This window comes from Lepisosteus platostomus, chromosome 3 (assembly GCF_059453375.1).
Source record: "Lepisosteus platostomus isolate fLepPlt1 chromosome 3, fLepPlt1.hap1, whole genome shotgun sequence".
NCBI lineage: Eukaryota > Metazoa > Chordata > Actinopteri > Semionotiformes > Lepisosteidae > Lepisosteus > Lepisosteus platostomus.
This window is the reverse complement of record NC_142613.1, coordinates 47,719,975-47,733,745: the sequence shown is the minus strand read 5'-3', so window position 1 is coordinate 47,733,745 and position 13,771 is coordinate 47,719,975. Positions and strand designations below refer to the sequence as shown.

At 38.7% G+C, this 13,771-nt stretch overlaps 1 protein-coding gene across 3 annotated transcripts; it reads right to left on the bottom strand.

Moving 5' to 3' along the window:
* Nucleotides 1-211: 211 nt before the first annotated feature.
* On the bottom strand, nucleotides 212-12,360 carry ddo (D-aspartate oxidase). Of its 3 annotated transcripts, none has more exons than XM_088625821.1 (5): nucleotides 11,823-12,360; nucleotides 8,304-8,483; nucleotides 4,592-4,700; nucleotides 2,585-2,761; nucleotides 212-1,246 (listed from the first exon to the last, which is right to left on the bottom strand). In XM_088625821.1, the coding sequence occupies exons 2-5, from the start codon at nucleotides 8,473-8,475 to the stop codon at nucleotides 688-690; spliced, it is 1,017 nt and encodes a 338-aa protein (XP_088481947.1). In that variant the 5' UTR covers nucleotides 8,476-8,483; nucleotides 11,823-12,360; the 3' UTR covers nucleotides 212-687. The 3 variants fall into 3 exon arrangements, with proteins under 3 accessions (XP_088481947.1, XP_088481946.1, XP_088481945.1); XM_088625820.1 differs by lacking the exon at nucleotides 11,823-12,360 and adding an exon at nucleotides 10,815-11,605 and having other exon boundaries at nucleotides 8,304-8,487; XM_088625819.1 differs by lacking the exon at nucleotides 11,823-12,360 and adding an exon at nucleotides 10,812-11,600.
* Between the last annotated feature and the right edge of the window lie 1,411 nt (nucleotides 12,361-13,771).

Below are 13,771 nucleotides of genomic sequence, written 5' to 3'. Positions count from 1 at the left end.
TGGTTTTGTAACCTCAGTAGATATGGTGAACATAAACTCTCAAAAAGAACTAATTACTAAAACAATAGTGAAGGTTATATCAATTTAGGAAAATATGGCTTAAAGAAGAAAAATGAGAAAGAAGAGAGCACTGTGCAGACTGTATAAAAGGTACATGACTCAAGGTTAGAAAAAGATCATACAGAGATATAGGTGCAGCTGAAAAAATATGTGAAGAGGAAGAAAAAACAGTGTCTTTTATTAACCCAAAAAAGAGCAATTTTGATTTACACAAAACTCATAACTGATGGATGTGACTGTGAAGTAGGGCTGAAAGGTCAGGACCAATAACTTTCTCACAGTAACAATACTCCCCAGATTCGTCTTACTCCTCAGATTTAGATTCCCAAACCAGCAGATCAGGGAAAAAGTTAAAGCAGATTAAATAAGAGTGACAAAAACAACAACTTATTACTCTTATAAATGTATTGTTTTTCTTAAGAAATGAGACACTGTAGCCCTTTTTTGTCAAGTAGAATTGACATTTGCCTCAAAATTTAACTTGCAGTCAGAATACTGCAGTATGTGTTGATCAACCATTTCCACTGATTCACTCCTTGCCCAGGTGTGAGTGGGGGGTTTAAGTGTTCTTTCTGAAATCAATTACAATGACTACAAACCATAACCCATAAGACACCACCAGAAAGTTCACAATCTAGATATTAAAGGCCTTTCATGTATACACTGCTGCACCAGCCGCATTGTCTCCAGAGCCGTGCCCCAGCTCAAAGAAACACCCCACCCTCCATGGCCATAATTGTGAACAATGGGAACCTGGCGGTTCTGGAGCCGAAATAACTCCTTCTCCAGCCTGAGGTTCTTCCTGCTAGGTCTCAGGCCAACCCACTCGTTTAACTTCAAGCTCTTCTTCAGAGAGGGCTCAAGGCTGCAGCAACGATCAAATATATCCATACTCTCCCTGGCGTCGCTGGTCAAGCGCCAGTCATCTGCCTGCCGAGTGCCTCCAAGTGTCACACTGTCGAGCCCAGGGTAGATGTAGGTCAACCCATCACCGTCTCTGATGAAGTTCTTCAGCCAGGGTGCTTGGACCTTGAGGATCTGACCCCGGACAGGGTAGAGCATCTTGTCCCCTGCAAGGGTAGCGGACCCAAGGCCGGAGCAGTTGACAATGATGTCATAGTGCTGACAGAGCTGGCTGAAGTCCGTCACTTTTTCAGACTGAAACTGCACTCCTGCTTTTCTGAGCCTGGAAGATTTAAGTATTTATGTTAAAACAGGCTTTCATTAAATATTTGTTCTTTTTTTTCCTAGAACAAACACTTTCACAACACTTCCTGCTCTATTCATCATTCCATCCGCTATCCACAGCCACCAGACCACAGTCTTGATCCTGGAAGCACGTTTTCTAGACTCAAAGCAAAGCAACAACACCTTAGGAGCTGGGAAAAGCTGTAAAGTTGATCTCATTAAAGCCAATAATGAGCTGATTGAGCTTGTTTAGAGCATAGCTGGTAAAACCTGCAATGAAAACAAGTGAATGCCACACAGAGAGGTACTCAAGTCTGAAACTCAGGACCCAAGATCCATTAGGTCAAAGGTTTTACCTGTAAGTCATTCAAACGTTTTTTTTCTCAGCAAATTAACTTATCCTGAGCTGCTGCATTTGACATGATGTGAGGACAAACCACTGTAATGTCACCCCATTATTGATTTTTCCCATTACATGGAGACCTAAATGTAACCATATCAAAGTGTTAAACACATTACCCTGCATTTCATCGGAGTAATTTCAAATTAGGCCACATTTTAATATTAACTCTGCTCCACCGTTCTGATGATGTCCTTGTAATTTTTTTAGAAAATAAAGAGCTAGAGAAATATTGAAACGTATTGGATCACATTTTAAACAATTTAACCCTACATAAATATAAAATTTAAATGGACGTTGATATCAAAATTAGACAGGAACCTGTGGCACAATTTAATAATATAATAATATAATTTGTAATATAATTACAAATTTTAAAAATCTTACACCATGCCATTTTGTCCTTTTTGAACCTTCATTCTTCATTCATCAACTTGCCTGGTTTGATGAACTTGGCTATTCATCAAGGTTTCCTGGTCTTGTCTTTCCTGGAAACTTGCATGAGAGTAGCTCAGGTTTCTTTGCAGGACTATTTCCTTCCTTGGATACTAGCCATGACCCCTTCTTGCAATGTGCTTCATTTCAGCACAGTCAGCCCACACACCAATAGCCACACAGTTAATCATAAATGGACCTAGACCAGTTGCATCAGAGTGTTTTGTCGATAGGAAAGGATTCATTTGTTTATGCCCTTGAATCAGTATCCTCTTACCCGCATGGACTGAAACCTAGTCATTTTTGTATTACAAGTGGTCAATACAAGTGGCCAGTAAATTCAACTTGCTGCTTGCTCACAACATAATTCAGAAAATAAAACATTTCAGATATGAAAGAAATTGTACAAACATGCTTGTATAAAATAAGAAGAAACCTTTTCTTTTCCTGCAGTATTTAAAGGGTGCATTTTAACACAGACAAAACAAGTGACACAGCTACCTTTTCTGAAGCCATGGAAGGTATGTCAAACACTCGCACTTTATGGTGGTGAAGGCATATCCAGCCTTGTGTTGTGGGAACCTCTTCAGTTCGGCACCCGTCATGAACCGGAAACCCAAGACATCTTCCGACCAGAAAGGTCTTTTCTCTCCTGGAATTTCCCGAAATATCTGCCACCTTGAAACAAAATGATAGATAAATAATGGCTCGTAGATCTTTTCTCCGATTTTTTTCCTGGTCAAGCTATTTGGTTTCTTGACTGGCTGGACTGTTTGATTACAGTGTAGTAAACATTCTGCTATAGGTGGCATTCTTCCCATATAAGAGTTATCAGCATAACATTCTGTTCAATAATATATGAACTGTGTTGGTTAAAAACAATTCATTTTCTTTGAATATTTGTAATTATTTTTAGTTATTGCATATATATTTATATAGCTACTGTATAGGATTCAAACAAAATATGTATAATATGTAATGTATAATATATAACATTATTGCAAGCCCTTTCTTGAAGACACAAATATGTGCATGCATGGGCTCTTTGAAAAGGATTTTACATATACAGTACAGTGGATATAAAAGGTCTACACACCCTTATTAAAATTGCAGATTTTTATGATATAAAGCCAGAAATCAAGATAAATCATGTCAGACATTTTTCCATCTTTAATGTGACATTGCAACCGACAAAATTCAAGAGGAAAACAAATAGATAATTATTAGGAAAAACTAATTGAAATTAAAAAACCTACAACACCCTGGTTGCATAAGTGTGCACACCCTTTTATAATGGGGGGAGTTAACCAGTCATATTCAAAATCATTTCCAAAGTAACATACACCTGTCATTAATGAAAGTGATTCTGATTAACCGCAAATAAAAATCAGCTGTTCCTGTAGGATTTTCTTGAAACTTTTGTGGTTGCATCCTATTAGGATAGCCATGGTCCACAAGGAGCTGACCAAACATCTACAAGATCTTATTTTTGAAAGGTACTGATCAGGAGAGGGGTATAAAAGGATATCAAAGGCATTGGATGTACCATCGAGCACCATGAAGACTATCATCAATAAGTGGAGAAAATGTGGCACCAAAGGGGGATTGCCAGGATCTGGACAACCCTCCAAAGTTGATGACAGGACAAGGAGAAAACATATCAGAGAGGCTACCAAGAGGCCTACAGCAACATTGAAAGAGCTGCAGGAATTTCTGGCAGGTACTGGTCACTCCTTGCATGTGACACAGTCCTTCGTATTCTGCACATGTCTGGGCTATGGGGTAGGGTGGCAAGACGGAAGCCATTTCTCACAAAAAAGAACACCAAGACCATTTAAATTTAGCAAAGAAATACATTCCAGTCACCCCAAACCATGTGGGAAAATGTCTTATGGTCTGATGAGACAAAGGTTGAACTTTTTGGCCTTAATTCGTAAAGATGTTTGGCGCAAAGACAACACAGCCCATTATCCAAAGAACACCATACCTACTGTGAAGCATGGTGATGGCACCATCATGCTTTGGGGCTGCTACTCCTTATCTGGGGCAGGGGCTCTAGTCAAGATGGATGAGATAATGACTAGCTCCAAATATCAAGATATTTTGGCACAAAACCTGCTAGCCTCTGTCAGAAAGCTGAAGACGAAGAGGAATTTCACCTTCCAACATGATAACGACCCAAAGCACACATCCAAGTCAACCAAGGAATGGCTTCAGAAAAGGAAGATCAGTCTTGGAATGGCTCAGTCAGAGCACACTTATGCAACCCAGGGTGTTGTAGGTTTTTTAATTTCAATTATTTTTCCTTATAATTATATATTTGTTTTTCTCTTGAATTCTTGAATTTGGTTGGTTGCAAGGTCACATTAAAGATGGGAAATATCTGACATCATTTATCTTGATTTCTGGCACAGTAGTTGTGTGTAGGCTTTTGATATCCACTGCATAAACTATTGAACTCTGTTTTTTTTAAAGCAAATGTGATTGGAGCAAAACCACACTGCTCACCCAGAAAGTAAGAACACACCAGCCTCTGCTGCCTCTGAGGACTCAGAAATGGCTAGAAGATGGTCAAATGTATCCTTAAACCACCGTTTTTGTCGTTCCACTGGAATATCTGGAAAATTATTTTTAAAAATTACATTTATATAGGTCTTTTACCCAAAGAATACCAAAACATGTTGCATCGAAGAACGGAAGGTAACCCTTGTCATCCACCACTGCAATGCAGCCCCCTCCACGGTAATGCATGACAGCCATAATGTGCCAGAAGCCCGATTACACAACAGTTCAGTTCACAGAAGTACAAATCTACTTCAACAACTGAGTTAAGGGGAACCTTTACAGAGACAAGTCTGTATGAGCTCCGAATTGAGCCAGAAATGTGGGCTTAATAACTCTATTAGTATAATATCTTATATTTAATGACCAAGTAGTCAGGCCTTAGATCTTATCCAGAAGAACAGCAAGTCCCATAGCACAGTGTAAAAATGCTGGATCATTAGTTTTTTTGGAAATTCTGTTCTTCTTTAATAAAATATTCTATCTTTATTGGTCCACCAACAACATTATGCAAAAGTAACCTAGTTCTACTCAGAAGTCTATTGTATTAGATCCAAGTAGCCTTGCTTGCCTTCTGAGATGCCGATTACAACACAATTAATCACTAACACTACAATTCTAAATATTTGCCAGTGTGCATTACACCATGCCAATTATTTATATTATAGCTGTTGAATATTCCAAATATTTCACTTTAAGTCGATTTCTGATAAGGTAAACCTTTAAATATATATTGCATATTTGTGTACTTAATCTGGGGCTTTGTGAGTTAGTTTGATCTGCTTTCTTAGGGTCTTTGTATGTGGCTTCACCGGCACGTGCAGGAGTGTCTAACTGTGAGTAACTTTTTGGAAGGTAAAGGAACCTACAGTGGATATAAAAAGTCTACACCCTTATTAAAATTGCAGGTTTTTGTGATGTAAAGCCATAAATCAAGATAGATTATGTCAGACATTTTTCCATCTTTAATGTGACCTCGCAACCAACCAAATTCAAGAGAAAAACAAATAGATCATTGTTAGAAAAAATAATTTAAATTAAAAAACCTTCAACAATCTGGTTGCATGAGTGTGCACACCCCCCCAAACTTATACTTTGTGGAAGCACTTTTGCATTTATTACAGTAGTAAGTCTTTGTGAATAAGTCTCTATCAACTTTGCACACTTGGACTTTGCAATTTAATCCCACTCTTCCTTGCAGCTCCTTCAAATTGCCAGAGGATCTCCTGTGCACAGCCCTCTTTAGGTCATTCCACAGGTTTTCTATGGTAATGAGGTCTGGACTCTGACTGGGCCATTCCAAGACTTTGAGCTTCCTTTCCTGAAGCCATTCCTTGGTTGACCTGGATGTGTGCTTTTGGTCGTTATCATGTTGGAAGGTGAAATTCCTCTTCAGCTTCAGCTTTCTGACAGAGGCTAGCAGGTTTTGTGCCAAAATATCTTGATATTGGAGCTAGTCATTATCTCATCCATCTTGACTAGAGCCCCTGCCCCAGATAAAGAGTAGCAGCCCCAAAGCATGATGGTGCCATCACCATGCTTCACAGTAGATATGGTGTTCTTTGGATAATGGGCTGTGTTGTCTTTGCACCAAACATCTGTACGAATTAAGGCCAAAAAGTTCAACCTTTGTCTCATTAGACCATAAGACATTTTCCTACATGGTTTGGGGTGACTGGAATGTATTTCGTTGCTAAATTTAAATGGTCTTGGTTTTCTTTTTTGTGAGAAATGGCTTCCGTCTTGCCACCCTACCCCATAGCCCAGACATGCAGAATACAGGAGACTGTGTCACATGGAAGAAGTGACCAGCACCTGCCAGAAATTCCTGCAGCTCTTTCAATGTTGCTGTAGGCCTCTTGGTAGCTTCTCTGATATGTTTTCTCCTTGTCCTGTCATCAACTTTGGAGGGTTGTCCAGATCTTGGCGATGTCCCTGTGGTGCCACATTTTCTCCACTTGATAATAGTCTTCATAGTGCTCGATGGTACATCCAATGCCTTTGATATCCTTTTACACCCCTCTCCTGATCAGTACCTTTCAAAAATAAGATCCTGTAGATGTTTGGTCAGCTCCTTGTGGACCATGGCTATCCTAATAGGATGCAACCACAAAAGTTTCAAGAAAATCCTACAGGAACAGCTGATTTTTATTTGGGGTTAATCAGAATCACTTTCATTAATGACAGGTGTATGTTACTTTGGAAATGATTTTGAATGTGATTGGTTAACTCTGAACACAGCTACAGCCCCCATTATAAAAGGGTGTGCACACTTATGCAACCAGGGTGTTGTAGGTTTTTTAATTTCAATTAGTTTTTCCTAATAATTATCTATTTGTTTTTCTCTTGAATTTTGTTGGTTGCAATGTCACATTAAAGATGGAAAAATGTCTGACATGATTTATCTTGATTTCTGGCTTTATATTACAGAAATCTGCAATTTCAATAAGGGTGTGTAGACTTTTTATATCCACTGTATGCCTGTTAGGAGTTAACAATTAGGTCCTCAAGAACTGTTTTACTTTTTTGTACACACCCGGCTGGCCAAGTTTCATCAAGGTCTCTTGAGTGAAGGTGTAACTCATGTATCCTACATGTGCTTTAGCAACATGGAAAAGAATAGGGCCTTAGCTGATTAGGGTCCTGGTTAAATGCCCAAGGGTGACCTAACAACCAACTTTCTAACTTTGTCTACACCTTACATGTTAAGAAACTGCTACTGACCAATCATAAATGTATGTTTTTGTATAAAAGCCTGTTGCTGTCCTTAGGAAAGTGAGTGAGAGATGAGGTTAACCTGTTGACTTAATCTCTTCTCCTTTCTTTATAGCAATAAAGAAATCTCCAGCTTGATTTACCAGAGTTGTGTGGTTTACTGAGGAAAAGGGACTAACAAAGGGTTTTGTGTACATACAGTATGTAATAGAATTTGTATGTTTAAGAGTTGCTGGCGGTAAGCAGCTTAACTGCCTTGCAATATTGATGGGGACTCCAAGTATAGGCAGCAGTTGAAAAAGAAGCTTAGGGTTTTGTTTGGTTGTCCTGTGGTTGTCCTATTTCCTGCACCTGTAGTATCCTATAAAAGATTGCTATCTATGACAAACCAACCCATGAAGTGTGTTAATGCATAAACACAGATTGCGACACATAGATCTTTCAACAGGATCACATTGATTTAAAACACACAAAGCAGAATTATAGGTCTTTTTACATTGCAATTATGCTTTCTAGCATTGCAAAACCTGGAGTTAGTAGTTTGTATACACAATTCTAAATGAGGTTTTAATAGCACATGGTACAACTATAATATCACTTCACTTGATTTAAATATCCAACGCTCTGACTTGTCTACATTAAATATCTGCAGGCCTTGAATTTAATCAAAATTGGATTTTTTTTCTTTATGTAAATTTGCTGCTTTTATAGTTTTTGGTGATCCTCCCATCTTGGTATCATCTGCAGATCAGACTAGTTTACTAACTACATCTGAATCTAGAGCAGTAGTCATACTACAAAATCCCTGCAGTGTTCTATTAATGACAACAATTTAAGAATTTACAATGAATAAATGATACGATATATAAATAAAACCTCTTTCACAATGTTACAAAGCTGAATCATTAAAGAATTCAACTGAAATGCTACTTTCTTGTCTTACCTGGAAACAGAGAAGCACAGAGAATCCCTGCAGCTACATCACTGGTAGTGTTAGGACTGAAGTGTTCAGCCAGTACGGTCAGTGAGCAGTGGGGAATGGATTCGGCAATGCACATGGCTGTCGAAAGGCCTACCACTCCAGCACCCACCACAACAACTCTGACACTCTGCATTTTCACCTCTGCAGGAAAAAGAATGAACCAGGGTAATTATCAACAATTAAACTCATAAAAACCTGTTTACAATTGCTTAAGCCAATAATTTAGTGTATAATGTAATTTAGAACCATCCAAAAAAAAACAATCATTCAGTAACAGGCAATGTGTTGTGTTTGACGCTGCACACCATATTTATTCTGATTCTTTGTGACCACTACCTCTAAAATCAAACCTGTAAACCATCCCTTGACTACTAACTATAACAACACAAAATATATTTCACCATCTGTGTCACTGCTCCAATCACGGGGAAGCACCTGACACTACCAATAATGTTATGAAAACAGTGTGCCTACATAGTGTGATGCTATGTTTTGTACAGTCTTTCAAAGAAAATGCTTTTTAGCACAGTGCAAAAACATGTTTATATAGAGAAATCACAATGACGTAATAAATTATCAAAATAAATGTGAAGAAAATGTGAAGAAAATTCAGTATGTCCAAAATTCAGCAGCCAGAATCCTGACCAGGTCTAGTGCAAGTGTTCACATTACTCCTATCCTGGAGTCCTTGCACTGGCTTCCGGTCAAATTCCGCGTAGACTTTAAAATCCTCATGCTCACCTACAAGGCTTTACATGGCTTGGCACCTCAATACCTGTCTGAACTTTTATCGCCCTACTCCCCACCTCGCAACCTCCGCTCTTCAAATTCTGCCCTCCTTACTGTCCCCCAAGCCCGTCTACATTGTATGGGCGACAGGGCCTTCTCCTGCTATGCCCTCAAGCTCTGGAACTCTGCCCAAGGATATTAGAGAGTCACCTTCTCTAAACTCCTTCAAATCCAGACTCAAAACCTTTTTCTTCAGAAAAGCCTTTACTTGACTGGTTCCATTCTTCACCCCTCTGCTCTTCTTAATACCATCTTCCACGGTCTCCTCTATTGTTATTGTTGTAATTACAATTGTGTCCTGTCTTGTGAAATTTTCTTATTTATTGTTGTAGTCTTCTTATTTATTGTTATTGTCATCCTGTAAAGCGCTTTGAGAAGCCACCTTTAAAGGCGCTATATAAAATAAAGTTTATTATTATTATTACCTTTGAGGTACTTTATTGAGCAATGGTGTACTCCAGCTAGGAGATGTGAGACCCAGAAACTCTGTGTTTTACATGGGTGGTGATCTGTGCAAGGTGGTGTGAGAGGATCTTCCTTACAGAGATAAAGGCATTCACACACACAGTTGCAGCTGGACTTTTGTCATCAAGGTCCTGCCGGGAAATACACTAAACTAAGGTCAGTGTTTTACTAATGTCCCCAAGAAGGTGCCCTTTGCAAGCTCACCTGCAGGAGCAGGACTCTACTAGGGTAACCTGCCTCACTGTGCACATCTGTTCAAGCACCTTTGCTTCCCAAATTCTTTATTTCGCACATTGTTAACCTTTGTAGTCTAACATCTCAGGAACCCAGTGAAATGTCTAGCTTCACAATTACTTTAAAAACTTAAAAACCAAATTGCAGTATATAGAATGAATACAGTATATTCCTGTGAACAGACTGATTCACAGTAATAAAGACATGCTGTACAACTAACATGTATCAGTTTCATTACATTTTAAAACTTGTACATACAATAGTTTGGAGATGAGTAACAACAAGGTACTGTATACAGAAGTATTTTTAAAAAGCTTAAAATGCCTGTTATATTTATACACGGTTTTAAAACTATAATCTTATCTATTCTGAAAAGCAGCATGAAAGATTTAAATGTACAGTCTGACAGTTAATGCTCAGCAGGGGCAGAAGTATAATTCATTTTAAGAAGGTATGTCGTCTACAGGAAACGATAACTCGCAAACGACGGTGGAAGAGACAGTCGAATGCGAAGGAGAGAAAACGTACGTATGGTATCTACATCAAGAATTATTACGATCAGCTGAAATTAGTTTGACTTTTCATTGTAAATTTCATATAGTAATAAAAACGTTTTATATACATTGAAGGTGAAGAAGTGATTTAACAGTACTTTCTTTTACTTTTGAATAACGCTGTGTAACATTGGCTCTTTTCCTTAATATATAGTTTAATGACGTGTACCATAATAAAAACGTATAAACATCATATAATTTGTACTATCATAATAAAGAGTTTCTATTAAAATATTAGGAGGAATGGAAGACATTCTTTGATGTATGTTTTAAATGTATGACTTCCAACAGTTTTCCCGGAAGGTTGTTCTAAAAAGGACTTGCGTCTTAATGTAATTCTGTTGCATTTGAAAATCCACTTTAATTACTTAAAAATTGCAAACCACCTATATATTTAGTATTTCCACAAGCATTTTTTTTACTTAACTGCTTTAACTTGACCAAATCCCGAATACACAGCAAACGACTCCAGGACATGAAAGCAACTCTCCCAAAGCGTATTTTAACCTGCCTTCGCGTAGGACGTATGGGCTGCCGTTTGGGTCAGACGGAGGACATGACGACATGACATAGTAAAAAATATATAAATACACGTCGCTCAGAAATTCTTTGTTAATAATACGTAAACATTTCGGTCAGTGAAACTATTAATAGTGAACATTTTCCAAAGTAAAAATGAATGAACGAAATATACCAAATAAACCAACGTGACCTAATCACATTGAGAGCCAATCAGAAGAGCTGTATCAGAACTGTTTAAATACAAAGATCAGTAGTACACAAATTATTCATAACTAAAATTACCTTGATCAATTACCTTGATATAGTCACCAAGATTACTTTCAGTACCACTCAAAGTGGTTTTGAATATTTATTATAGCCCTGATTATTCAATTAAAAAATAAACAAGATGTTTGTATGTAAATACATGAAATTCCAGAGAAGATACTAAATACCTAGGCTCTGCAATGCACTCAGTAACACTTCATCTAGAATTCTGTATTTAGTTTTGGTCACCATACAAGAAAATTTGATAGCCTTAGAAAGACTTCAAAAAAAGAGCAACAAAAACGGTCTCAGAACATACAAGCGTGTGTAATCCTATGTGGCACACTTAGGCTAAACCGAGGAGACTGTTTCACACCCAGTATTGAATCAAGGACACAGGGTCAACACAGGAAATTTTAAGGCAATCAATTTAGGACAGAAAATAGGAAACGTGTCCTTAAAGAGTAGCGCGTGCCTGGTACACAATCTAGGCACTTTTAAGAAATTGCTGGGCGAAAGCTGAGATTCACTTACGTACTGAGCTACCAAAAGACCAAGAGGAGCCAAATGGTTCGTGTTTGCATACCTGTATTATGTTCTTATGATGGATAAAAGTGTTACTAGGGATACAACAGACGGAACTGGAGTGGGCTGTAGCTTGTAGTCTTACCTTGTGTCCTGTACTTCCAGGGATAGGCACATGATACCAGAAGTCAGCAGCTTTCTGATAAAAGATGGATGTATTATTTGTTACATACAGTACTCACCCACTTTGCAATCAACAAATGGAGAATGGTGGCACACCGAACTGTCACAGCCATTCATCTTGTGACACAATGCATTTCTCTTGCTGCCATACCTGCAAGTATGTCGGTACTTGAGTTATAGGATTTGCATATAAGAACTGATTAACTATTTGCCTCCCACAGTGCTTTGACAACTGTGTGCCTTTGCTGTGGGTATCCTAGTCATAGCCTACTACTGACATGACCAGACTTGAAGCGCATTTGGGCTGTAGAGTTCTATCTACACTCTCGGCAAGTATCTCAGATCGTTCAAGTTTAAAGTTTGTTATATGGATCAGAGTACAAGGAATGCTTACACGCATGTTTCCTCAGAAAAAAATGGCATTACAAATTGTTGGAGACAGGAACATAAAACAGCACATACAGCATGCCAATAAGATAGTGGAAAGTAGCAGTGTAAAATACAAGTAGCAGCAATACACAGTATATAAGATTAGTACAGAATACAACAGCAGCAGTATAAATTAGAAGAGCAACAACTGTAAACTTCAGCAGCACTCAAATAGCAGCAATATGCAAACTCCAATTTTTTTGTGCATAAATGGTTTAGGTGACAGTATTTTGAATTTAGTGTAAAAGCAGTCGGGTGCAGTGAGGATAGGGGGTTTAAGAGGTGGTGTTCAGAAGTCTTATGGCTATGATGAAGAAGCTTTCTTTGAATTCGGAGGTTTGGGCAATTACTGTATACTCCTAACTCTTCTGCCAGAAGGAAGAAGAGAGAAAGGTGCATGCGCAGGGTGGTTTTGATCCTTGATTATATTTTGGGCATTCTGAGGCAGTGCGAAGTGAATTGTTTAAATGGAGGGGAGTTCCTTATTAATGATGGCCTAGGCTGTCTCCACCAATGTCTGTAATTTTTTTTTTTACTGTTGTGACAGTGTAGTGGGAAGCGCCGTTGCGAGAACCGGGTGAGGGGACAGAAGCACCAGTGTGAGGTTAGCAGGGACCAGAAATAATACAAAAAGAGTGAAAAATAAACAAAAAGGCAAAAAAGAAAGAGTACCACTGTGCCTTGTAACCTCCAGGCTGGGCTTATCCTATTTAACGGGGTCAAACCTGGGAAAAAGAATCACTAGCACAGCGGTGACCAGACTGGACTTACCCCATTTAGCGGGGTCCAGCCTGGTGAGCAGGGCGCGTAAGGCAAGAACAAGAACTTAGTGCGAAAAAAAAGTGTGTGTGCGTGCCCCAGTGAAAGTCCGTGATGGGACAGGCAAAAAGAGAAAGGGAAAGCAAACTATGACAATGGTTTAACTGACCATGATACACTCAAATGGCTTTGTGTTGCACAAAAACTACATAGCCTTACTAGAGAATGTGTCAGTTGGCACAGATAAGGTCACCTGCTGACTGTCAATCCAGGTGAAGACCAATACGCCCCACTTACCAAGAGCATGCCTTTGTGCCACTGGTATGCTGAAGCAACTTCTCAGGTGGACTGGTCAACAGTAGAGCAAAGCCTTCTTTAGCAATGAATCAAGGTTTGCATGGACCACCCCAGTAGACCAGCATGTGTCATGCAGACATGTAGAATTATATGCCATTTGTTGTGTTAAGCAGACACATTAATGGAGAGGTACAAGCAGTGTGATCTCAGCAGGAGTGTATAATCATTAACAATTCCACCTGTAGTAATTAATAGCAGCCTGAATACATAGTGCTTCATTGATCAAGTTCTGAAACCTCATTAAGCTACAGCTTTTAAAATTAGGTACAATATGTCAGAATGTGGTGTTGGGTTACCAAAAAAAACTGAAAAAATTATATCTGGTCTTTATTGAATCCAACACCTGTAATGTTCCCTTACATGAGT